The sequence below is a fragment of the Pantherophis guttatus genome, chromosome 1 (assembly GCF_059756535.1).
Source record: "Pantherophis guttatus breed Tessera chromosome 1, ASM5975653v1, whole genome shotgun sequence".
NCBI lineage: Eukaryota > Metazoa > Chordata > Lepidosauria > Squamata > Colubridae > Pantherophis > Pantherophis guttatus.
The window spans coordinates 247561144-247588270 of NC_142063.1; the positions used below are offsets into that span (position 1 = coordinate 247561144).

At 36.3% G+C, this 27127-nt stretch overlaps 2 protein-coding genes across 6 annotated transcripts; one reads left to right on the forward strand and one right to left on the reverse strand.

Annotated features, from left to right (window-relative positions):
• Window positions 1-6495: 6495 nt before the first annotated feature.
• CCN6 (cellular communication network factor 6) lies at window positions 6496-14237 on the forward strand. Of its 3 annotated transcripts, none has more exons than XM_087882672.1 (5): window positions 6496-6784; window positions 10446-10737; window positions 11373-11615; window positions 12925-13118; window positions 13650-14237. In XM_087882672.1, the coding sequence occupies exons 1-5, from the start codon at window positions 6734-6736 to the stop codon at window positions 13929-13931; spliced, it is 1062 nt and encodes a 353-aa protein (XP_087738798.1). In that variant the 5' UTR covers window positions 6496-6733; the 3' UTR covers window positions 13932-14237. The 3 variants fall into 3 exon arrangements, with proteins under 3 accessions (XP_087738798.1, XP_087738799.1, XP_034265082.2); XM_087882673.1 differs by having other exon boundaries at window positions 6497-6784; window positions 10457-10737; XM_034409191.2 differs by having other exon boundaries at window positions 6500-10714.
• Window positions 12415-26418, reverse strand: TUBE1 (tubulin epsilon 1). 3 transcript variants are annotated; one of them, XM_034409189.2, is made up of 12 exons: window positions 26250-26418; window positions 26053-26126; window positions 24449-24501; window positions 23364-23421; window positions 22091-22206; window positions 20955-21076; window positions 20107-20294; window positions 18595-18770; window positions 17860-18000; window positions 16878-17018; window positions 15893-16067; window positions 12415-15448 (listed from the first exon to the last, which is right to left on the reverse strand). In XM_034409189.2, the coding sequence occupies exons 1-12, from the start codon at window positions 26272-26274 to the stop codon at window positions 15290-15292; spliced, it is 1428 nt and encodes a 475-aa protein (XP_034265080.2). In that variant the 5' UTR covers window positions 26275-26418; the 3' UTR covers window positions 12415-15289. The 3 variants fall into 3 exon arrangements, with proteins under 3 accessions (XP_034265080.2, XP_034265081.2, XP_087738797.1); XM_034409190.2 differs by having other exon boundaries at window positions 23364-23416; window positions 26250-26384; XM_087882671.1 differs by having other exon boundaries at window positions 26053-26382.
• Window positions 26419-27127: the final 709 nt, after the last annotated feature.

A 27127-nucleotide genomic window follows, 5' to 3' on the forward strand; every position in this document is an offset into this window, starting at 1 on the left:
CAAAAGCTTGTAGAAATAAAAGATGGAATAAAGTGGAAGAAGAAGGCTTGGAAAAAAACTAGGGGGAAATAGAAGTGGAAGAATTTTATTCCTCTTTGTTAGGCAGGATAACATGGTGAATGATTGTATGGGTATTCAAGATTTTTATTAAGGATATGATTTGTTTGGTTTTGAAATTTTTTTTTTACTTGTATTCAAGACATGATTAATTTTTATTAAGGATATGATCTGTATGGTTTTGAATTTTTTTTACTTATGATTAGATGGATTATGTTAAATTTAAGGTTATATACATTAATGATTGTATTGGTATTCAAGACATGATTAATTTTTATTAAGGATATGATCTGTATGGTTTTGAAATTTTTTTACTTATGATTAGATGGATTATGTTAAATTTAAGGTTATATACATTAATGATTGTATTGGTATTCAAGACATGATTAATTTTTATTAAGGATATGATCTGTATGGTTATGATTGGATGGATTATATCTAAAAATTACTTCAAGTAATGGATTAAAAAAAAAGAAACTTTCTTTTGGATGTTAAATTTAATATTAATGTTATTCTGTGGAGGAACAAGTTGGTTTTGTTTAACTACCTTTAAGCAAGAAAAGTTATATTTTGTTTTGAACAAGGAGAGTTAAAGTACAAGTGATAGATAAATCTATAGATAGTTTGTGAGGTTTTTTATTAAAGTTTGTTAAATGTTTTTACCCTGTATTTGTTCTGGGAAGTCCGGGGAGGGGGGTGGGGGTTGGGATAGGAGGGAGGAAGGGAGGCGAGGTGGGGAAATAAAAAAAATATATTATTGATTTTTTGTTTAAGTGTATATGATGTATGCTGATGAAATAAAATTTGTTTAAAAAAAAAAAGATTGGTGGATAACCAAAGAGTTGCTATGCTAGTGCCTACTTACCTTTTGATTCTATTGCTATTCTTGCATCTATTATTTTGCTGCATGAATATCCCAGTGTAATTGTGGCTAACGCAATGGAAGACCAGATTAGCTTGCCTGTTTTTGATAATCCATGCTGCTGGTAACCACCCACCATTAATGCTGTGTTTTAAAGATAGATTGGCTTTATCATTACTCTGCTGCAAAATCAAAATGGATAGGCATCATTACTCAAATTATACGTCTTCAGAAGGTCTTTCACGCAGGGCAATATTAAAAAGCCCATTTAAATGGAAAGCAATTTTCTCTCTTTCCTATTTTCTGTATTCCCTTAAGTGGCATTGAAGTAAAAGCTTTCCTTGGTGCTATACTAATTTTCTTTTCTTCCTTTAACCCAACTGTGAAATCATAAAACCTAATGTTCATGCCAATAATTTGTGGAGACATTTATGATGTTATGCATTTATTCCCATGATATAATCTCCTGTGCTGCAAATAAAACAGGAATATGTGTTGTGTGTGCTATGAATTATATTTAGGAAAAAAGCCATTTTTTTTTTTAAACATTTTGCTTTTAAACTTTCTGGCTCCCCATCAATAATAAGTCTTTTGTTATGAACTTCGAGATCAACCTTTATATCTTTTGGATTATTCTGAAATTCTTGCATGTCAGCCATCTTTCACCCGTAGCTTTCTTTTGTAAATTTTGATTCCCATCCCTCTTAATAATATATTATTATGCTTTTGGCAGTTACACCATCTTCTTTTGGCCTAATTTTGTTCTGACATTTGCATAAAATTATGCAAATGTTATCATAGACCAGAACTAGAAACAGCTGTTTAACTTCTGTCCAGAAAGACTTTGAAACTTCATTCAAAACCCATGGATTGTAGTCAATAGTTTATTTAACAAAATCATTCATTAATCTTAAAATTATTTTTTTTAGACACTCTGTATTTTTACTGCACTTTTTTTTGTTTTTAAATGTTGAATAAAGTAAAAGAATGAAATCAAATGAATTTGAAAGTATCAATAAAAGATAATATTTATAGCTCGGGGTTGAATTGTGGAGTCCTTGGTGCTCTGTGAACATTTTTTCTTGCAGACATTTCATTACCACACTAGGTAACATTATCAGTATCACCACAGAATTTAAAAAATATTTTTTTTATTCAAAAATAATGCAAGTAAAAGGACAGGAATTAGAACACAATTTTTTTTTTTTCAGAATTTAATTGGTATGCTATGTAGTAATAATATTTTATTACTGAGGACATGAAAACTGAAAAAAGAACTAAACTAAAATTCAATTACTAAAATTTAAACATAGGTAAAGGTAAAGGTTCCCCTCGTACATATGTGCTAGTCGTTCCCGACTCTAGGGGGCAGTGTTCATCTCTGTTTCAAAGCTGAAGAGCCAGTGCTGTCCAAAGATGTCTCCGTGGTCATGTGACTGGCATGACTCAATGCCAAAAGTGCACGGAACGCTGTTACCTTCCCACCAAAGGTGGTCCCTATTTTTCTACTTTTTACGTGCTTTTGAACTGCTAGGTTGGCAGAAGCTGGGACAAGTAACGGAAGTTCACCCCTGTTATGCAGCACTAGGAATTTGAACCCGTGAACTTTCGATCGACAAGCTCAGCATCTTAGCCTCTGAGCCACTGCATCCCTTAAAATTTAAACATAAATAAATCCAAACTAATGACAGCAAGTATAACAACTAGCCTTAGAATTGACAATGAAAATCCTGAAGTGGTGGATAAAGTTTGCCTTTTAGGGCTGAGTATCAATCCTAACTATCAAGGCACCAACAGTTAATAGATACACTGCAGATTCGCACTGAAGGTTTTGAAAAACATACTCAGATGTGGGGATATGCCTATACATCATCACAAAGATCAAACAACGAAGGCAATGATTTTCTTTATGACACCTTATGGAAATGAAAATTGGACTTTGAAGAAGGATGGTAGGAAGAGTCTTAATGTTGTGAGCTCTGAGGAATACCGTGGGTAGCCAAGAAAACCAACCAATGAATCATAGACTGCATGTATCCAGACTTCTCACTTGAGGTACAAGTGACTAAGCTCAAATTATCATTATTATGGACATGTTATGCAAATATCTCGCTCCCTTGAGAAGTGTATAACACTAGGAAAGGTGAAAAGTAAAGAAGTACAGGGTGACCAGCAGCAAGATAAATAAGATTTAATTATAATGGTGATGGATGCACCAGACCTGAAGGGACAGGTTGGAGGCAGAACATCCCGAGGAAATTCTATCTATAATAAGGATTGACATAAACTTCTCCAATCTCTCTGCTCTGCAAGGCAGATGAGGGGAGGAAAAAAAAAAAGCAATTTCTGTAGGCAATCTCTCCTGTACCTGACGCCTTCCCCCTCCACATCATGTATGTACAGTAACAGTAACAGAGTTGGAAGGGACCTTGGAGGTCATCTAGTCCAACCCCCTGCTCATGCAGGAGACCTATATTAGGGATTTGAACCACTGAACTGCCGACCTTTCCAATGGACAAGCTCAGTGTCTTAGCCACTGAACCACCTAGTCAGGCTATACCATAGTTGTCAGCTGATCAATATCTATCCCCACCCATCTTGACTTTGGTCAATCAAGGCTTTGATATAACTTTTTAAAATAAAATAAAGAAGGTGTAGACTAGGTTGTCAGCCTTAGTCATACCTGTGCCATATGCAGCATCCCAGTTACCATCAGTTTTGACACATTTTGCCAGTATGTGACAAGCATAATTTTATTCAAATGAGGTTCTCTAATTCGGAGACTACCTTACGGTATACTTGAAGCCTACATCCCATTAACTAGGAGATACTGCAAACTACTGACATCCACTCCAGGTGCAAACCTGCTCCTGAGTATTATGTTAATGTTAATACAGCATCAATACATAGTACAACTTTCTACCTTTTCATCCCTTGACAAATGTGTCAAAGCAAAGTCTTTTATGCATGAGCATACTTCTATGTCATTTAATAATTTAGATGACTACAACTTCATTATGTGCAAATTAGCCTTAAATTCATCATTACTTTCTTGGATCATTCTGACTTGGGTACCGTTTTCACAGCTTTTTATAGGAGATAAATTTTGCAACGCACAAGCCTTCGCCAGCATTCTTGGGTCCAAAAGGGATATTAAAGCCCCCCCCTACTCATTTCAACAGCTGAACGTAAGGGAATGCTTTTATACATGGCTTCCAGCTGGCATTTCCATGGAAACAGAGAACTTGATTATCCATTCACTCACATGTGTGTAAATGGGTGAATAGTATTTCCCATCACAGAACGTTTGTGAAAAACTGAAAAAAAAAAAAAGGAGAATCAAGCCATCTCTTTTTTATGGAGTTTGTCATTGAATACATATTTCTATAGCAGCTGTATTTAAACCCTTGAACCGACTGGCAGAAACAAAGATGTATATTGTATTTCAGAAGGGAAATTGATATATGTATCATTATAGCAATGCCAATTTATCCTATTTATTTCTATCTCTGTGTGTGTGTGTGTCTCTCTCTCAATATATTCCTAAATCCAGCAATTAATGAGTTACTCTTTCATAAAAATTCTATGACATTATGGGGTTACTTGGTTTATATCTCAACTGTCCAGCAAAAATTATATTAAAAGTAGCTCACCATAAAGTATAAAACAATAAACAAATATATAAATCAAAGAAAAATACTTCTAGAAGAAAAAGATTAAAAGTTCAAATTTTCAGCTAGGAAATATAAAGATTAAAGAAACAGAACAAAGCTCTTATGGTAAGCCCGAAATGCTACTGCATCTTTGAGCAAGAGTTTGGCACTTGTCCCTTTTTGCTATGAGGTGTAATTTCAAGGTTGCTCACATCTATACTGCTGAGCACAAAGTAATGATTCATGTCTCTGTAGTTGAATATTTGCCATGGTTTCTCACAGAAGGAAAAACAGAACTCCTGTCACTTTCTTGAGAAACACTGAAATAATTCAGAGTTTTTTTCCTTGGTATTGCTGTGAACCAAGAATTGTCTTTCAAACCGTTCAACTTCCATTTCTGCGTACTTGAAGCAGGCATGATCCTCAAACTTTGGACATTGGAAATGTGGTAGAAGTCGCCAACTTGCTTGAGCTGTAGCATTGTTGCTGTAGAGAACATTGGAAACAAATATTTGCAAGATACTGTATATCATGGTTCCCTTCAGCCTGAAGCTCCTGGAAGAAGAGTTATGGAAGTTCACCATCATATTCTGAGGAGCAGAAATGTCTCTCTAGTGGCTACAATGAAGAGTGAAAAAGGACGTGGGGGGGGGGGAGAGGAATAAAGTACAACATGGACAGACTTGAACTGAAGAAGCTTCTTGGATGAGAAGCAAAATGTCTTCAAGGAAAAACAAAGTCCACTTGCCTTTTGAAAAGTGCCTTTGGGATGGACATATTTACTTTGTCTGACATTTCTGGAGAATTATTTTTCTGTACTAACCATGCCAAAAATTGCCTGAATAATTCTCTATAAGTGTTCCTTAAACTATTGGTATGCTGATATTACTGTTTTACAGAGCTAGAGCTATAAGACCAACTGAGGCAAATCAGCAAAGATCACAACCATGAATCTTTTACATTTATTCATGGCGTAAAAATAGCTGAATTGAGCCTGACAATGTTATAATTTTGGAAAGCAGTGTTAAATGTTGCATGCTCACCCAGTTCAGGGAAAGTCAAAAAAGAAAATATATACTGTACCTAAAAAAATCCACCTTGATTGCTGCTATAAGCAATTTTGCATTGTAAACGAAAAAAGCGAAACATATCTCAGCCACGTCTTAAAGCTTCTAATATAAGTCTATCTTCCTCCTGCCTTCATTGTGTGTGTGTGTGTGTGTGTGTGTGTGTGTGTAGATAAGGATGGATATTATCCTTGCTTACACTGGCTAGCATCTGTTGCCCCCCCGTCCAGAATATTTATGGGAGTAATAAAAATCTCAAATTCACTGTCCCCAGGGATCTATCTAGAATTTATTTGAATTATATTTATGTCCTATGCTTTGAAATCAATGGAACTTGAGTCATAATGAAATATTCACACCTTTTCATAATAAAAGTCCTAACAGGAAACTTCTTGATATGCACTCTAGGAGACAGACTTTACCCCTGAAGAAGATTACTCCTTGATATGAAATTCATAGGCGTGTTTGGTAGGACAGAGTTATGTTGGCAGCCTATTAGATAAATTGGGAAAAGGTTGAACAGAGACATCTCTAATTGGTTTGTCAAATGGAGACTGCCTGCTACAATACTGTAATTAATTATACCTGCTTAACCTGCTTGTATTCCTTTTCTAGGAACTGGACTGGAGATTTGTTAATATTGCCACATCCCACTATGGATATTCTCATGGATCTATACATTGTTCAAATAAATAAATAAAAATAAACGAAATGTTTCTTTCACCCATGCCTTCTAATGGACCAACAGAGCTCGACCTCAGCATCTCCTGGATCTGAATTGTAAAACCATGGAATACTCCAGGCTCCAAAAATGTTCTGAGATGAGGAATGAAAGACATTCCGAAAAGTCACTGTGACCAAACCATCCTAAGGAAGAGAAGGTGCCCCAGAAGAAGAAATAAGAACTACTTGACAGATTGAGGGCAAAGCTTCGTCTCTGTGGAGAATTCTAAATATGAATCTGTCTTTTGTCAATGTGCTGAAGAGAGGAACCTGGCTGGGTAGACAGAGGAGACTCTGTCAATAGCCTTGGCTCCCGCACAGCTCAGCTTGTTCACTCACTCTCTGCTTTTCACTTCTGCCATCCCAAGAAAATGCAGTGGGTCCTCATCGCCACCCTTCTTACAATCCATTATGCTCAGCAGGTAAGTAAGCTCTTTAGAAAAATGACCTTGTCATATCAAAGACTGATCTGTTTATTCGAACAGGCCAATTTTCCTTTGAGAAAAGGCTAGGGCATAATAATCAATTGCTCCTACTTGCTTGCATTAGTTGTCTGTGTGAAGTCACATTTTGGAGAGTTCTTGATGGAAATCCTTTTCTTCAAAGCTTTCAATAAGTTGATAAAGTAAAGTATATGTCTTTATGAGTATAAAGAACCACACAATATAAGCTGTAGGGTCCTTTGTTTAGGATCATCTTGCAGTTTCATAGCATGAACTAGTCAGGTTCTAAAGGTACAGAATGCTATCAAGCTGCTGTCACTTGAACTACATTGATCCGTTTTTCCATGAACACTAAGAATTATCCAAACTTATCAGAAACAGGCTTTATAAAACAGTTAATGTTTTTTTACTATGGATTTACAGAAGAGGCTTTTTGCTTAATAACATCTTTCCCTCATGAGATTTCTACAAAGTGCTGCTATTTTAATTTCTGCCCTGTGAAGTTAATTGAGAAAGCTTAAGTGTTAATTTTGTATAATGTGAACACAAGAAGACAAAATTAGAAATATATTGTAGACCATTCAAATTATAAAAAGGCAGATTAATACTGTAAGGCATAAAATGGGGACATCTAAAAATTTTAAGGTGATCTGATCTGTTAGTCTGTTAAGCATGTGGGTTATTAAGGGATTATTTTTATATATTCTTCAAAATTCAAGTTGTTTATCTGTTTTATGGTGAAAATGTGCTTCCCAAATCATGCTATAATTTAATTAACATAAATTAAGCTATTCTTTTACATGGATACAGTGCAATAGGATTATATCATATGATATTAATTGCAAATTGGCTCTTTGTTATCTTAATAGAATGAAAGTCTTACTTAAATTGGTGTGAATATTTCATAATGGCTCAAGTTCCTTTCATTTCAAAGTGTACGACATAAATAATCCGGATTCACACTACAGTCTACAGCAGGAGGGATTAAAGGTTTACCTGAATTTACTGATTGCATATTCAGCAGATACCAGATCCAGGCTGCAAAAATCTGGATAAGGTCATATTTTGTATGTTGCTTTTCTGCCATCTTGTGGTTCTCTGGATTTTTGCAGCTCAAATCTGCTAGCCTATTTTATTTTATATTATTGCTTTTTAATTTTATTTATAGTTGATTGCTCAACTCCTGTTAGTTTTTTGAATTCTGGAAAGGACTTTTGAATTAGATGGACTTCTAGTTGGTTAATTAAACCAGAATTAGAGCTGAAAGAAGCATTGTTATAGTGCATGGAATGAAATACAAATGAAGAAATAAAAAGGAAAGCATGATTTTAGATGTGCCTGGTTCTCAAAAATTTGGCTTGCATGAAATATGCAAGTCCATTTTGCCTCCAAGTTAGGAGCTCAAGTAAGATCTTCAGCTTCCTGAATGATGCCAAATGTCTTTATTAAAATTATAATTTTTAACAATAAAATTATAAAGATCATTAAAATTAGGGGCACGAGCAGAAAATAAGATTTCTCACTATCTCAAGGGAGGCAAAATCCCACAATTGAAGAATGAAGCTAGCTTTTGTTTTATTTTAATTTAAGCACAGAAGCTAACACTCTGTGATAATTTGGGATTTCAATTCAGAGAATTCCCAACTGGAGTCCAGGTTGGAGAATGCTGTTACCAAGGATATTACCTTGAATAAGTGGATTCAGTCACTGCAACATGTTGTGCTTTGTTGAAGAAACTCCACATGGGTGGGTTTACAAATAACACCAACCAAATTGTTTTACAAATAACAATGATTCCATGCATCCAACATGCTAAGGCTAAGCCAAATTATAGTACTGGCTAGAGTGTTATATGAACCTACTCTAAATGAAAAGTAATATGTGAAATCTCTGTAGGAAAGCAAATGTTCTTTGTTCCAGAATATCTTAATTTGGTACTTTATTTGTCCTGCTACTCCAATAATCTTTGCTTAGTATACTCACTGGCTGTGGTGATTGGGGGTGATAGGGGTCATCATCATCCTTGTCAGCCATTCATTCACGTCTGACCCTTGGCCACTCTATGGATCAGCATTCTCCATGTCCCTCTGTTTCACATCATCTCCTTCAGATCCACCATGATCATCCCAATGCCATCCTTTATAGTATCCAGCCAGCGGTTACTAGAGTGGCCCCTTCTCCTTTTTCTACTTATCACTCCCATGAATGACTTTTCGAGTGAGTCATTTCTCATGACATGACCAAAGTACGACAGCCTTTGTTTGGTGAACTTGGCTTCAAGTGATATTTTTGGGGAGGTTCAACCTAGGACTTCTTTGTTATTTTTGTAGTCCATGGAATGCATAATAGTCACCTCAGCACTACAGTTCAAAGGCATCCAGCCTTCTCTCCCATCTGCCTTTTTCAGAGTCCAGGTTTCGCAGCCATAAGTAGCAATTGGAAAAAATTATTGCGTTAACTAATCTTCCAAGTGCTACACGCATTCTGATCTCAGGGCTGCAGTCATCACTTTGGTCGATTTAAGAACCCAGGTAGAGATGAATTCCTTTACTGTTTTGACGGTGTCATTGTCGATCTGCACTGTGTGTTCTCTCCAGTTGCCATTATCTTTGTTTTCTTGATGTTAAGATGCAATCCAAATTTTGGAATGATAGGAACTGTAGTTAAATCCATCTGCAATGTACTGAATCAGATAAGTACAAACGAATCTGTCTGAAAGGAGGACACATTTTCTGGTCTGCATTTTCCATGTGGACTGATAGTAAAACTGTATGAAAACCTTTTGCAGCATCAACATCCTCCTCCATGAACTGCCCTGGTCCACATAGGTATAGTCTCAAAGCGAGTCAAGTTATTTTGGCCATTTACCCTGATTGGTAGAAAAATATAATAATGAATCTATTTCCTGAGGCACCTGTCTTGACCTGTCTTAAGGTAATGTGTACCCTGAGTGATATGGACTGTTTGCTTGTTTGGCACACATCCATCAACATCTACAGCCAGTGCAACGTCAGACAAAGTCTCCTTCCATCTGGATTTTTAATATATGTATTAATAAACCAAGCACACTTGACTTGGCTCTTTGAACCTTAAACACAGCTGAAGAGAGCATACAGATACGCAATTCAATTGTAGTCCAGTTAAACCTGTTTTCACTATGCCTGCATGCCAACAAAAGTCATGCTTAGACCACAATGTGACACAGACATCCTATTTGGCCCAATTTGCCTTGACATTCCTGGTAAGGGGTGGTTATCATTTGGTTGGTAGGCTTGTGCCTCAGAAATAGAAGAGGAAATGTCTTTTTCTGTGGCAAGGCTTGTCTAGCTAGGGAAGATTGATGATAGACCTATTCATTGTCCTCTTGCCTTGCTCCTGGCTCTTCAATGGCTCATGAGATCAGGCTGTAAGGAAACACATTAGGCATTACTATTAGGACTCCTAAGTAGATTTCTATGTGTTATGCTATTTTGTATTTTAGGAATCATTATGGTGGAAGAGTAATTGTACAGGTTGTAGAGTGTCCCACCCTCTTGTAATAAAGAGGTATTAATATTCAGGATTTTGTGGTACTTGGAAGAAAGTTGTAATATTTCATTGCAAGCTTTCCAGCTCTCAGATGAGTCCACCTGTATGAAAGCTTTCTTTCAGGGCATCAGGCCAGAGGCAGCAGCAACGAAACAGTGGAGAAAGCGCAGCAAGCAGCGAACTGCATCAGCGCCAAGAGTTATGTCACTGGCCCTGCAGATGCCCACCTGTGCCAAGCTGCAGTCCTGGGGTGAGCCTGGTGAGAGATGGCTGTGGATGTTGCTGGATGTGTGCCAAACAAGCAAACACCACCTGTAATGAAGCAGAGGTCTGTGACCATCACAAGGGACTCTACTGTGATTACTCTGCAGATAAGCCTAGGTATGAAAGAGGAATATGTGCATGTAAGTCTTCACTGTTTTCTTTTCTATTTCGTATAAAGGGGCAGCAGGGCTGCAAAGAAAATGACACTCCCAACTGACCCACATTCTGCACTCTGCTATTTTTCTTCCAAAACAGAGACAAATGAGCACACTCTGGAAGACTGACTTGGATCACTCTCTGGAATAACAGAGGAACATTTTCTTTAGCTATCAATTAGACTGAGAATTAATTGAACAAGTGAATTTCTGAACCGGAACTTTCTTAATTGTTAGAAATCTAATCTCACCAAAGAGCTTTCCAAAGCTAACTAAACAGATCTCCCCTTTAAAAAGGATTTTTAGGATTAGAAAGCTGAGATAATGGAGATATTATTACCGTTAGATCCTGTTTTCTTACTACGGAAAATACTGAAGAACAGCCGAAAATATAAAATATCAAGCAAGAATACTTCAGATCGTAACAAACCCGCATGTGGGTTTTTATGTGCATGCAAAGTTTTTTGAATAGTGTGAAACATTAATACTAATTATTGCTTCATTATTTATTAAATTTATATGCCGTCTATCTCCTTGATAGGTAACTTCATAAATGTCACCTGCAATATTTAATTAACTGATTTTCCTGACATTTATTCATTCTGTTTTGCTATTTCAAGATATGATAGCTGTTGGCTGTGAGCTGAGTGGTGTGTACTATACCAATGGCCAATCTTTCCAGCCTTCTCCTCTCTTTTCGTGCCTGTGTGTGAATGGTGCAATTGGATGCACACCGGTATTCATCCCAAAGTCAGCATCAAATGACTGTGCATTGCTGAAGGACAAAAAAAAAGCTGGACATTCCAAATGTGCTTCAGGGCATTTGGAAGAACGGCGATCAAGACATTACCGAATAATGTCAGGTATACAAGATTGGACCAATGAAATATTATAGGCGCTAAAAAAAGAAGACAACATGTTGCCTTATTAAGGAAAAGTTAATAATAAGTATTTTTTATTTATTTGTTAAATTTAGTTGCCACCTATCTTGCCATAGGGCTGCTCTACTTTTCTTTTTCTTTTTAACCCAAAAGCAACAAGATTTGAGAACAGGGCTGGCCACTCCACATCTGCCAGATATCCAAGAATATCCTACTTCCCTGGGAAATCAAAATTCATTCCAAATCACACACATGGCTGCTAAAGTTTCAGGATATTCTGGCATTATCATGAGATCTTGTGTGATTTCTGCGATCTCATATGAAATGTCTACCTTGAGAGATTGGTTTTCTTTGGGTGGGGGGGCAGGGGAGGAAGGAATGCCTGGCCCACTGCATGGTGTCAAACTCAGGGCCAGAAAAGCTGATGTCCGTTTTGAGCTTGGTGGGAAACTCCACTTTTTAATTTGGGATTCAAGGATACCAATCCTTTTCTCACACTTGACAGATTAGGATAAATAAGCAATTGTGGAAATGCTGCCTCAAATTCTAAAAATGTAATTATAGTTCAAGCAGCTTACCACTTTTATGCTATAAATGCATGGTTTGCATGCAGTATTATAAATAATTGTTTTTGAAGTTGTTTATTTTGCCAGATGCAAAGCTTTATTGGAATGTCCGCTACTTTCTTGCTTTCCTCATTTACTATCCTAGTTAACAAGTCCCCTTAGTAAAGGCAATGCAATTATTTTATATACAATAAATCTAAATATACTATCTGTTAAAATATACAGCTTTGTAACCTTGCTTTATTTATTTCAGATCTGTGCCAGGTTTTTACTTTGCTTCCTGCACTGAGATTTTAAGCTGCTGTTTACTTCCCAGGTATCCTGGCTCTTCTGCTTTGTCCCTTGAGCTGTGCACTTTTTATATCTGGTCAGTCATCCTCTGAAACCCCATCAGGATTTGCTAATGGAGACTTTAAAAAAACAGTTTAACACAGAGAAATGTTAGTGCTTCAAATTTTTAAGGCCATTCATCTTGAAGAAAAACAAATTCTTATAGAATTAAGTTCAAGAGTAAGATATTTGAAGAGGCACACATCCATTGGCCAATTCTGCAAAAAACCTTAACCTCATGAACTTAAATACAGTGGATTTTTAAAAAAACATTTTTATCATATTTTATCTTACCATATTATGGTTTGCTCACTGAGCCCTGATTGGAGGTATCATTCAATATTTTTAACCTTTAGATTCAAATGTAAAAAAATTAATATATTTCTGCATTTTAGCTTTCAGAAATGTTCCTCTTGTTTTGAAAAAGAAATGCCTGATACAAGCAACTCCATGGACACCTTGCTCCCGAACTTGTGGTATTGGCATCTCTGACAGAGTGACCAATGGAAACAGTAAATGTGAAATGAGAAAGGAAAAGAGACTATGTTATATTCAACCCTGCCAAGCAAATTTTACAAAGATTCTGAAGGTAAATTGTGATGCCCAAACTGCCTCCTTATTCAGAGAGCAAATGCTTGATGAACGCGGTTACAAAAAGAAATACAGTGCACAGATGATTGTGCAGAGCTATCATTTTGCCCTTCAGTTGAGTTATGGGCTAGGAAATAGTAGGGCTGAGGAACAGGAGTCAGGATTAATAGCTCATTCATTATAACTCTGTAGGCCTTTTCCTACATTGCTTTTATATCTACCAATTTCTTCTATTTAAGGATTTGTTGCCTTCTCTCTTTGTTTTAGTGATTGCTGATAGAGGGAGTAGGCATTTTACCTCAGTTGCATGAGTTCTTGTGCTGGCAGCCCATCCTGCAGGGCTAGGAGGAACTTTAGCCATCATTAATTTTTAAATGAGATACCTTGAAAATATACCTCCCCCCACACACATATTATAAATTTACTTGACCAAATTATGTAAGGGCATTTAAAAAGCTGCCCTAAATTCTACTATGTATGTAATGTGCATTTTGACCATAATTTCAACTGTATTCTGTTTATTTTCGAGATTCCAAAAGGAAAAACATGTCGGCCCACATTTCAGCTTGCTACAGCTGAGAAACTTGTCTTCTCTGGATGCACAAGTAGACAAATATACAAACCTGTGTTTTGTGGAATCTGCCTGGATAGGAGATGCTGCATACCGAATAAATCTGTCATGATTACAGTACAGTTTGATTGCCCTGAAGAAGCATCCGTTAAGTGGAAGATGATGTGGATTACATCTTGTGTTTGTCAGAAGATATGCAATGATCCAGGAGACTGGTTTTCTGAACTCAGGCTTTTATAAGAAATGTGTGGGAAGAAAATACCACCTCCTCCTTTTTTGCCATGAAAAAGGTGGCCACATCTGTACTGAATGCCATTCACCCAATATACTGTATAAAATATTAACCAAAAATATTATTTTAAAATACTTTTGAATGTCTTGAAACTGTAGGAATAAAAAGAAAGTGTATGAAAAAACCCCCTCTTATTAGCACTATTACAGTCACTCTGAACAAGAAGCAAACAACTAGTAGACTAATTTGCTGATTTCAACTAGTGTGCTGATTTTAATACAACTCCTGAACATAATAAAACAGATTTACTTCAATGTGGTTATATGCTTGAGAAAAATGTCTTCATGCATATGGATGGACCCATTTTATGTTATAGATTTGGCTTGCTCGTTACAACTTGCATGTTTCTGGAGTAGGTAGGTATCTTTTTTAAAAAATCTGTGCATCATAACATGATTCAAAATGTCCACCTTTCATAACTCAACATTGCTATGTAATTTAGTTTGCATTTAGCAGTAATTCCCCAAATTTCAGCCAATAGCATAGCAAATCTAGCAATGCTGTACATATACTTTTGTAGAAATAGAGACTGTAAAATTTCATTTTTCACTCAACCTGAAGATATGCTCTATAATTGCTGTTTTTGTTATACTTTCTACCTGACCATCAATAGAAACAGGAAGGATCCTGGTCTGCATGAGATTATGACAGTGTTTCACTTTCTAGAACACATAGAAAAATTCATTTAAAGCTACAGACTTCTGAAAGACTGCCTTGCACTTGGCTCTGAATCAGGGTAACAGGCAGTGAAACTAGCAGTATCCATGCCTAAACCTCAGTTAAACTGGGGTAGCTGATAGAATCAGAAACAAGGAACTGGGTTTTAGACTAGACAGTTTTTACTTCACATTGGGATTTCTGTCTGCAATGAACCACAGAGGTCAACACATTCCAAGTTCAACACAAGGGATTTTTTTTACATTTATTAAAGTATTAATAAAAATATAATGAGAAATATTTATATTCAAAATGTGCTCATTTCAAAAAATATACATACAAAAATAAACAGTGCTTAAGATAAAAGTGCATTTCACAATATGAAAATTGAGATTTGCATTATCCAATCTCCGTACAGCCTCTGTGCAAGATATAAAAATATTTTACGAAACTGTTGGGCAGATTGAATGTTTCCACTGTCTTTCAAGAGTAACAGTAGTTCTGATTGTCACAAAAGATCATTGTTAAGAATTTATCAGCCAGAACTGGTCTTACATCTTCCCAACTGAATTCAGTACTCACCATGGGTTAGACTGCATGTGCAGTTTTTGCAAATATTGATTTTTTTTCCTGCTATATCCCTGCATTGCTACATCACGATCTTCAATCTTGGTGGATCTACTGTAGGGCCACTGTTAGCAGCTTCAAGCTGATTATAGTCCTCTATTAAATTTGACAGCGATGAAAGTGCTTCAGAGAAACAGTTCTGATCCATCCCATCAACATGTAGGTAATGATGAAGGTGAGCCTGCAGAAACAAGTATTAACTTCAGTCATGCAGTATATATTTTACTGGGATAAATATTCCACATAAATGCAATTGTTCTCCTAAAATTGAAAAGTAAGCAGAACACATGACCACTTATGGTGGAAAATCAATGGAGTGTAGTTTTTTAAAAAAAATCTAGGATATCATCTGTCACTTGCACCCCCCACCCCACCCACTCTCTCTCTCTCACAGTCTTTTTCTTGTTCCCTTTCTCTCCCATTCTTGTTATATAACTTTGCACTGCAGTCAACTGGCCATTTATATACCTTCAAATATATTACAATCTTACTATTCTGGGAAACAAGGAAGCCAACTGACATGAGTAGAGTTTTTTTGATACAGAAGATTTCCTAATATTGAGAATAACGCAAGTACAAATGAACTAATTAAAATAGTTGCATGACTTCTCATTTTAGGGCATACCTTTTTCTTGTACAACTTCATGAATCTCTCTTTGAGTTCAATGAAAGTTGGTTTAATGCAGGTGTTATTTGCCAGTGCCAACAAAGAATGGGAATGGCCAACTGGAGGTACTGAACATAAACCAGTTTTCCATCCTTCTTGATTCCAGGATACAAACTGAAGTGAAGGCTTCAACCTGCAACCAGCAAATTAGGGCTTGAAATAATAACAAGCAATAGTGCTACATTATGCTTCGTAAGTGAACTATATTTCCAGGTAATAAAGTCAGATTGTGATGACAAGATTAGACTGGCATATCTTAAGGGTGCCTAGTTGGAGAAGATGCCATTACACAAAGCAAAGTTAGTGGCAGATTTAACTATTTCCAATGATATTTAAATTGATGTCCACAGCACTAGTATGCAATAAAGTATGCAATAAAGACCTTCTAACTATCCTATTAATGGAAGTGTGTTCAAAAGCATATGCTAAATCTGAGTTTTACATTCTGTGTGCTAATTTCTAAACCACATCATATTATGATGGGATGCCTAAAGGATCTTGGGAACGCAGAGGAGGCGAAAACAGCTTTGTTACAAAAGAGATTCTTGAGTCCAGGGAGGTGGTGGTGGGGGAAACACAAGAAAAAGAATATGCCTTCCTTAATACAGCAGGTGTAAATTCTACAGGATAATGACTCTGTAGGCTTTATGATTCTTACATATTCCTAGCAATACATATCTTTCTAGAAATCCAAATGACTCTTGTTTTCTGTGTTGGCCTCGCAGGGCTTGATATATAAACATATACTGTATAACATTACATGCACATCAAATGCTATGTTAGGGAAAATGTAAGATTAAATTACCAAATGTTTCTGTATTCTCAACAATATAATCATTTAATCATCATTTAGGCATAACTGGGCATTAAAAAGAGATCACACTAAGTTGGCCTTTTGAAAAAGCAGTTAATAATTCTTGAGAACATATGTTTTAGTACAAACCGTTCAATATTTCTACGAAGATCTGAAACTTGTACGTTTCCTCTGACTAAGAGGGCACAAGCAAGGTACAAATTATGTCTTGGATCAGCTCGTAACAGCTGGTGTTCTTTGCTAAAAGCATCAGAAAACATTTGATCCAACCTAAAAAACAGAGGAATTGGTTAACAGTATTAAGAATATATGCCAAATAAGATAAATACGTATTTTGTATATATTCTGGTTGCAAGTTTTTAGAAACTATATAATAGTTATGAATAGTAAGAACATATTTGTGAATTTCCTACAATCCCCGTTCCCGAAAGGTCAGGTACAAGTCCTATGGCATCTCAAAAAACAATAAAATCCTTCTGAAAAGGAAAAGAAAATCAGATTTATTCGCAATACAGCAGTCTGAAAATATAGCAGTCTGGACAAAAGAAATACGGATTTTGGTCAAGTGAGCAGAAAGCCTCACGTCTCCCAAAGAGATGTAGTTAAACTAATACAATCCTTAGGTCAGAAAGGTCTTAGGTTTTAATTATATATTACTTGAAATAATGAAAATGAATTCTTCAAATTTTAGCATCCTTATTTACACACATCACAAAGGGTTGAGAACTAGCAATAATAGTATCAATACACAAAAGGATAACACAAAAGATAAGCCAGCTGCTTATCTTCTCAGTGCAGTTAGCAAATAATATGCCAGAGGCTTAAAACTTTAAGAATGGATGGAAATGGAAAGTATAACTGAAGATGAGCAAGCAGTTGACACAAGGCTATGCATTTAAAATATTTATTTTATTTTATTTAGACTGCTGATCATTGATCCAAAGAAATTCAATTTTTTTCCTATGGATGTTACAAAGCAGATTCATTTTCAAGTTAGTATACAGTTGTCATTTACATGTAAAAACAAAGCAGCCAAGTGTTGGAAGTCTTCAAAGCACATTGCTATTGACAAATTACCTTTCTAGGAACAATGTTGAATAATAATACTCACCTTCGAGAAGGCACATTAACATCAGCCAGAGTATAAAGAGGAGTTAAACTGGAAACTAGATAATGAAGTCGAGGAAAGGGAACCAAGTTCATGCTGATTTCATTAAGATCCATATTAAGAGATCCTTCAAATCTAGCAGAGCTGAAAATAACATAAAGTTGTATAAAATCAAAAAGTCCTTTGATTGCTTGAGAAAGAGATTACATCTTCTCTGCCAAGTTATGTGGTGCTTTAATAGCTCTGAGTTTAACAATCAGATTAATCATAATACTTATTTCAGAAGGGTAGAAAAGCAAAAAAAAATAATCCTGTGGCTTTGCCCTTATTACAAGGCCCAGGCTGATGGAAATTCTACATAAGGATTTGCTGATATTTTGCAAAGCTATACCTATCCATTATGCAGAAATGCTGCAGAAACAAAGTTTTAAACATTCCATTCAAAGCCAAACAGGGCATCAACAAAAAGAATGAATTTTATCCTTTCAATTTAGCAAGTGTGCTTAGGAGCTTTACAACTATTTATTTTCTTTTAAGCTTTTCTGCCACTCCCAGCACCTGGCCTTTTAAACTTCCCATAAAAACACTACCACCCATAATTTTTTAAGGAGGTGGCTACTTGCAAAGAAGCAAATGACTATGACCTACAGAAAAACGCAGAAGCTTTATTTCAACAAGATAACATATTTTAGTATAAGGACAATTTATTTATTTTTATTAGAAGGCTTAAAAGTTCACCTGGTCAAGTTCAATAGTAAATTAGCCACAATGTTGTTCATAGCATCAAAAGGTTTTTCTTGAAGATGTTTTATTCCACCTGTACTCGAAGTCACCAAGCTGCTCTGTTTTACAGTCGATCCTAGCTTTCCAGAGTTGGTCATCTGGTTAATTTTACTAACTATGTCAAATAAAGACTTTGGAAGATGAAAAAAAAAACAACAATGAAAAACATTTATATTATGCAAAGTTAATAATTTTTGTACAGTTCTAATTAAATCCATTGAGAAGGGAAGATATTTTCAAAGAAGTTCATCACAATGCAGGAATGCAGCCTTATCATGTTTCTAATATGTTTCAAATACATTTAAATCTCAAAAGACAAAAAAGGCAAAACTACAATGGACTGGATTTTATAATAGAATGACAGATTTAGTTGATCTTAGAGTAGCTCCATGAAATGGATAGAGCTTATATTCTAAACAGTGCTTTCAATTAAGGAGTTGGATTAGGAAGAAGAAAGACCAGGTGCATGCTCCTTCATGGATATTCAATATGTGATTGTGGATTGTCAATCACTCAGCCAAATTCACAATGGAAATGTGAATAGGAGAATGCAATTTACACTGCCTTGGGCTCCTAGAGATTGGACATACACATAAACAATAACATTATTATTAAAACTAATTATAAAGTATTTTTTAATTAAAAAGTTGCAAGATGCTTCACAAATTTAACATCCAAACACTTGCTAAGTGAAAGCAGACAACCAAGCAAAATATTTAATTCCTGTTAAGTGCAGATATATTCATATATACATACAATATATATACAAGAAAAGTGAAAAATGTACACAATCTGAAGAGAAATCAGAATATATATTATCAGACTATCTCTGTCTGTGTATATATACACACAAAAAATATATCAGGGATGTCAAACTGGATTTCATTGTGGGCTGCATCATGGTTGTGTTTGGCCTTGGGGGGGGCAGGGGGGGGCGTAGCCACCTTGACATTTGTCGAGGCTCTGTTTTTGGCCGTGATGGCCTCCTGCAGCCCTCTGCTAGCAAAAACGGAGCCCGGGTGAGCTGTGTGCGGCCTCCGTTTTCGCTGGCAAAGGGTTGTAGGCCATTGCAGCCAAAAATGGAGCTAGGGAGGGCTGAGCGGAGGCACTGTGGGCCAATCCTTTGCTGCTTCCAGAGTGGCCCCGCAGGCCAGATTTAAGCACTCTGCAGGCCAGATCCAGCCCACGGGCCTTGAGTTTGACACCCCTGGTATATACGTATATGCACACATACATATTGGTTATATACTTTTTAAATAAGAAAATATTTTATTTTAAAAAGTGCAAAAATGTCTCTTCTGTTCACTTTAAAAAGCAAAGTTGTCATTGGTCTTGACTCAGAATAGTTCTACAATGGAAAAAACATGAAGAAGCTATCAGTTCAACATTTGCACTATAAAATTTATATTAAAGATAGAAAAGAACTACTCTTCTAATGAAAATTCTCAGGCCCTGACAAATGCTTACTTCATTTTCAATTGGTAATGCACAGTCAGCATGTTCACTGAGTTCCTTCATAGCCAATACACTGTTATATGGAGATGTGATGACATCATCCTCACGTGATGGATAAACTGAAGTCACAAATCTATATACTTCTGGAAATTCATCTTCGAGTACTGTTAGTAAAAATGTACCAAGACCAGATCCTGTTCCTAGAAGAAATAAGGAAATAACTACAAAGCCAAATGACCTGTCTTACAAATTTTAAGAATTTTTTAAAAATTCAAAATCAATGTTTATACAATTTATCTCAGGCAACGTTTTTGGAAAATCTATGAGAAAATGTCTTAGATGATGGCATTATGAAATGCAAGAACTCAAAAGTAAGCTAACAACAACATGATTTTTGTAAAGTAGATAAACATAAAGAAAAATGTAATTTAAAAAATTGCACTGAGATTCACTAATAATTTTAATGAATATATCTTTTGAGGCAAATTGCAAGATATCTCCTTTATTTTAAACATCTCTGTTTTCAATGTAGTAAACTTTTTAATTCAGTTAATTAGTTCAGTTAATTCAGCATTCAGTTTTTATAGAATTTTTGTAAACGGCGATTGGGCGTACTTTGCCCAATGCAATAGCACTTCCAATAACATGACCAGCAAGGTGGAGATGGAAAGAACCTGAAAAAATGTTGCCTCACAGCAAAAAGAAAAACAACTGGGATGCTGGATTCAGCTCTCGGAAGTCAGAAATTTCTGTCCAATTTTAACCAAATGGAAATTTCTTATTGGATGTAGTAGTGTATGCTACGTTTTCCTTCACGTCACCTGACAATGCTATATCTCTGGGACTAAAACAATACTTACCCCCTCCCATTGAATGAATAACAAAGAAGCATTGCAGACAGTCACAGTGCTCTGCAGTTTTCCTCAATTTTTCAACAATATGCTCTCGGTACTGACATCCATATACATTGTGACCCACAGCCCTGAAAATAGGAGACTTTTAATATGCTACCCTTCTATTTTAGTGCTAATATTAACATGCCATCTTCTGAGCTCATATGCATTAGTTTAAGCACATTTAAGCACAGGCCACATGATAAATGGAAGCAGGCCTCTTAGCCCCTTCCTCTTCTTTTGGTCACACTGCTTTGCTTTTCCCATTCCACAGCTAGTAAAGGCAAAAGCTGGTTGACCTAGACAGAAAGGGCAAAATCTTTTGTCTGTTTAAGGACATTCTTTGCCATCATGAAGACAAAAAAATAAACAACAAAAATAAACAAGAAACAATTAAATTGATACCAATAAACCACTCTTAAATTTACACTCTTCTGGTCTTCACAGGCCACTTAAAATGATTGTGGCCATAAGCCAAGAACTACCTGTACATACCTTCTATGTAATTTGAAACCTGTCTAAAGAGCATTTGTATGAAGTTGGGACTGGGGGTGGGTGGAGGACTTAAAGGTCTAAATCTGTTATTTGGTTAGCTGCTCCAATTTGTTCTTAGATGACCGAATGAAATGAAGCAGCAGCAGTTAGGAACAGATGAGCACGTGCCTGAGAGGAGAATTTGGACCAGCTGGATTCTTCCTCCCCACAAAACCAGCTATTACCAACTGTCCTAAGAGAGTTATTTCAAAAGGCAAGCAAACAGACTGCACTTGTGTCATCTGGACTGTTTCCAACCAACTCTCCTATTGGGATAAGTCTAAGCCATCATATAAAGGTTTATATTCCGAAAATCGGGATACAAAGTATACAATGAATAGATCAATACAATTATATGGGGGGGAAAATGAAATATCTATTTATGGAAGCATGAAAACAGGAGATATGAGATATTTGGCAAGACAATTATAATTTTGGGATTTAAATATTTATCTTAATATCCTTTCAGGGATTGCAGTAAGTGCAAAAGATAAAAAAATTATATTGCATTTGAAGTTTTACAAAGAGAATCTGGTTGAAGATTTTTATGAAACTGAATTTATTCTTACCAATTGTTCCCTGAGCCAGAAACATCTGTGATCAGCTGTTTGCTATCAAACACCTCTCTTAATGGCCCCTGAAGAATTTCATTCACTACACCCTCTTCCATGTCAATCAGTAGAGCCTTAGAGAGCAGAATAAAAACAATTTACTCAGCATATCTTTAAAAACAGGACATGAAAATAAAGTAGGTATCTGCTTTGTTTAATTTTCACATATACTTTTAATTTTCAAAAAGCTGACTCCAGAAAAATGTGCCCTATATTTTCATATAAAATGAAAATTTAATTTCAATTATAATTAAAAATAGCTCCAGGATTAAATGTACGCAAACATTATATACAAACCAGTAAATGTAACATTTATATACTAAGATACGCTTTTACTAAACTAATATTTGCTATTATGTGTTAGTTAACTGGATTTATCAACATGATCTTGTCTCAACAAGCATATTTTCTAAGCTCCAGCATGATTTTTTTTTTTTAAGTAACTCTGATTAAACTTTGTAGTTTTAATAATGATGTTCAAGCCAAGAATACTTCTGCAGCAAGACTGCTCAGGAAAAATAATGACTCTTGATAGTATATATCAACCCTTTCTGACAACTGAATATAAAAAGGGAAAAGTTATCCAACAACCATAAAGACATTTTTTCATTAAGAGAAGCATCTGTGTAGACAGATTTTTCCATGTAATCTATCTGCAAAAGTGTTATTTTCATTTTTAAAATTTCTTATTCAGATTATACTCACAATAAATATATTAAACAAAATTTGTTTTTGAAACTTAATTTAGTAGTTAATAATTTTAACTACTATTTAGTTTATTAGTAAATTTAGTAGTTAGTAAGTAGTTAATTTAGACATACATACACACATATATATAACTACTTACTTTATTGCTAATCCTATATTGTATGTATGTACTGCATGTGAGAAATAAATTACATCTGACATGATGTAACAGTGTTATAACCTGCACAATAATAGTTCCTTCTAATAGTTCACTTTACATTTCCTTCTGAGGTTCACTTTACATTCCCTCTCCTATCTATTTGAAAATGGGGCAAAATATGAGCAGATATTATAGAGCTTTACAAAAGATAAAGCTGAATGACACAAAGACCTCACTTTATATGATTTAACCAATCACATAAATATTATTTCAATAGTTACAAGGTAAATATGTTTGAAAATAAAACTTTCCAAATTAGGAACAGTTTACAGTATTGTCTACAAAGCAAAAGAAAGGGTTAAATTAAATATTTTCTCTTCTTACACGTGCTTTTAAGGAACAGATTTTTCCTCTGGAAATGTCAGCACTGTCACCATCTGTTCTAGAAAAATCAGAAGTCAGTTAGTTATAATCATGGATAAAGATCAGCCTGCCTTTGCATGTGACATCATTCTCATTTTATAAAAGAAAAACATTGACACATAAAAACTGAAAAATACTGTCCCTAATACAAAAGAAACAAAAGAAATATAAATATTAAAAAAAAAATGCTTGGAATATGTAACACTTTTTGCAGGATCTCAAATAGATAACATTGGAAGACTATAATATTATCAGCACTATCTTCCTACTTATCATGAAGCAAGCCAAATAAGAGGGTTTTTTTTCAGTGCAACTTGATAAAGTGATGGCGTTATAGCAGGTCAATATATTAGCAAATCAGAAAGATACAACTATACCATGCAGGCAATGGGGCTTTGGCTTGGAAATAGCTTTTTGTTCAGGCTATGGAGGATAGCAAGTAAAATTAGAGTGACAAAAAATTGGATGAACAGTTAATATCCTCTCTATCCACCCACCACCTTTGCTGCCAATTTATGACCTAATAGCTCAGAGATTAAAAAAAACAGAACTATGATATTATTCTAAAACAATGAATACCAAGAATTATGGCCCAGTCTGAATAAATTAAGTCATGACAGTGGTGTAACATTTAATTAAATCTCTATACTGCAGATCTAATCTAAATGATTGTTTACAAATAAATTTATTTTAAGTCTGCAACAAGTTGACATGAATATCACAACACAACTTACCCACTGGGATTTCACTTAACTAATCCAGTAATAAAGACATACAAGCTTCAATTCTATACTCACTTAATTAAACCCCATTTAATTGCTCACATACAGAATTATAACAAAGCAGATTACAGATTACAGCATCAATGGCATACAGCGAATGATAAAATCATACCATTAATGCCAGAACTTTATTTTTCATAGGAGAAGAAAATGCTAACTTTCAGCAATGCAGTGTGACACAAAAGACTCTCTCAACATATACAGAATAGTTTTAAAACAAAGTATCTCAATTAACGTATTACTGTACTTCCCAAAGAAACTTACCTAGTGTTCACATTTCTAAAGAAACTGCTTAATGCTTCATCATAAAGTCCTTTCTAAAATAATAAAAAATACTTTAAGTAAAAACTAAACTTGGAACTTGCACTATAAGTTCTAGCACAAACATTTAAAAATAACTTTTTGAGATTATATTCCTTATTGTATTTCAAAAAACATGGGTGTGATTCAAAGAATGCATAATGCGTTTATCTGGTTTTCTTGTACAGATACATTCCGAAGTTATTTCAACTAATATTCTGCAAGATGGCTTTGGATTTTTTGACAGGTAAGTTTGTAAGTAGGCTCAAGACATACTGAAAACTAGTCTCTCAAAATCTTACAGTAAAATTCATGTTAATAACTGTGTGAAGAAATAAAAAAGGACAAATTACCTGTACTATTCAGAAACAAAAAACATAACTGAATTATAATACTGTTAATTAAAACAATGAATAATAATGAGGAGTTTGGTAGTACCTTTTCAAACTGAAAAAAGTTAAAAGCATAAGTTAAATGGCTTAGGCCCAGGATACCTGGCAGACCATCTGCGGCCAGCGACAGCTCCCCATCGCCCGGTGCATTCTCACAGGGAGGGCCTCCTTGGGGTTCCATCGGCCAGAGAGTGTCGACTGGTGACTCCCAGGGAGTGGGCCTTCTCTGTGGGCGCGCCCACTCTGTGGAATCACCTCCCCCTGGAGCTCTGGGTGGCTCCTGACCTTCGCTCCTTCTGCCGTGATCTTAAAACATGGTTATTTGGCCTGGCCGGATTGGACTGAAGGGGTTTTAAATGTGATTTTAACGGGTTCTTATATTTGTTATATTTTATAATTGAATTTGTGTATTTATTGTGAGCCGCCCCGAGTCCTTTGGAGAGAGGGCGGCATACAAGCCCAAATAATAAATAATAAATAAATTATCAGGGGATGTCTTATTTTCAGGGAAACAGGATAATTAAATTGAATTGTTGAGTTGTCCTGCGGCAAGTTGGCAGCTGTGAATTGGCTGTGGCGAGTTGTCCCATTGTGCCTGACACTATTCTGTGATCACACAATAAAACAAGTGACGGATCACCGAACAAATCAGCCCAGAGTTCTTTATTTGGTACAGAATTCATCAATAATCGAAGAGGTCTATCCGCACGAAGCCACGTTAAGGAAGTAAGGAATAAAAAAATTAAAAGGGGGTCGATGGATTTTACTGGAATCCCACTCCACCTAACGGTTTGCCGGGGAGCTCCAGAGCATCATTGGAACCGTAGCCATGGCAACAGAACGCCGGGAGGGCCGTTAACCACAGTAACCAGTCGCCGGGAACAGAAGGGCTGCAGCGCCTCACCGTGGCAGCATAAATGACGGCGATGGCGGAAACCACCTCGCCGCAAAAGAGGGGAATCTTCGTTGCCGCGTTCCGACTCGGTAGCCTGTTTGCTGTGGTCTTATGCGGATGGACCACAATGGCAAAACAAGGAAGTAAAGACACCCCCCCTTTTTTTTTAAACAATGAGAAGGGAAGCGGGTGAGCAAGGAGCCTTTGGAAAGCATAACTACGCATGCGCTTATACTAGTGGGCACGCCGCATTTTTTTTCTAAAGAGGCGGGGCTTGTTACCTTATTAACAGTCGCGTGTTCACGTAACGCCAGATCCCAAAAACGGCAGCCTATTTGGTTTCCGCATTGACCCACTGTATTGGGAGAGAGGAAAAAGAAAGAGTGGAGGGAGGTATCCGTAGTGGAAGCAGAACGGAGGAAAAAAATAAAGGGAAAAAAAAAACCTAAGAGAGACTGGGAATGACGTGCACGCTCACCCTGGACTACTACAGACTGTGTCATAACTGCTGCTCGCGCCGGTCTCGTGTCTCACGCAGGTCGCGCCTGAAAGATACTAGTCTCCCCACCTCCCTCTGTTCCCCCGCCGCTCCGTTTGGAAGCGGCTTCAGAGCAGGAACGCGGAGCCCCCCCTCCTCCCCGCGCCTTGCTGATTGGACGCTCGCGCGCGCGAACCAACGGACATGGCGGGTGTGATCGTTTGCAGTGGAGTGGGAGGAGGGAACAGTTTCAGCCGTTGGTTTGGGCGCATGCGCTGAGGCCTTTTCACCGATTAGCGCGGTTTTGAATTCTTTCCGCCTGCGGTAATGCCGGTTTATTTTGGAGATGGGTTTGTCGCTCGTTTGGTTTTTTTTTTTCCTTCAGGATGGTGACCGGCACGACTCGTTGGCAAAAGAGTACGCATCTCTTCACGTAGCAGCGGGAACTGTGACGCCAGCCGTTAGTAACGGCATAGTAATATATGATAATATATATCATATATATTATACAAATTATATATATGCTTCATACAAATTATATATATGCTAATCTAACTCAGGCTGCGTTAGATATCTAACGCGGCCTGAGTTTTGAGTCAGGGTTGTGGGTGCTGCCTCCTCCAAATTAACGAGCCCTTCTGATTAATTTCGGGTGTCAACTCTCATAATTCATTATATAATTCGTAATTCATATGATTTCACATAAGCAAGTGTTACATGCCTAAGTGGAAGTGATCGTCACTTAGTGGAAATGGACATTGGAGCCTCACCGCCCACCCCCTCCACTCCGTTTGAGAAACACTCTAAGCTGAAACACATAAAAGGAGAATACAGGTAGTCCTTGGCTTAAAACCACTACAGAGCCCAAAATTTCTTTT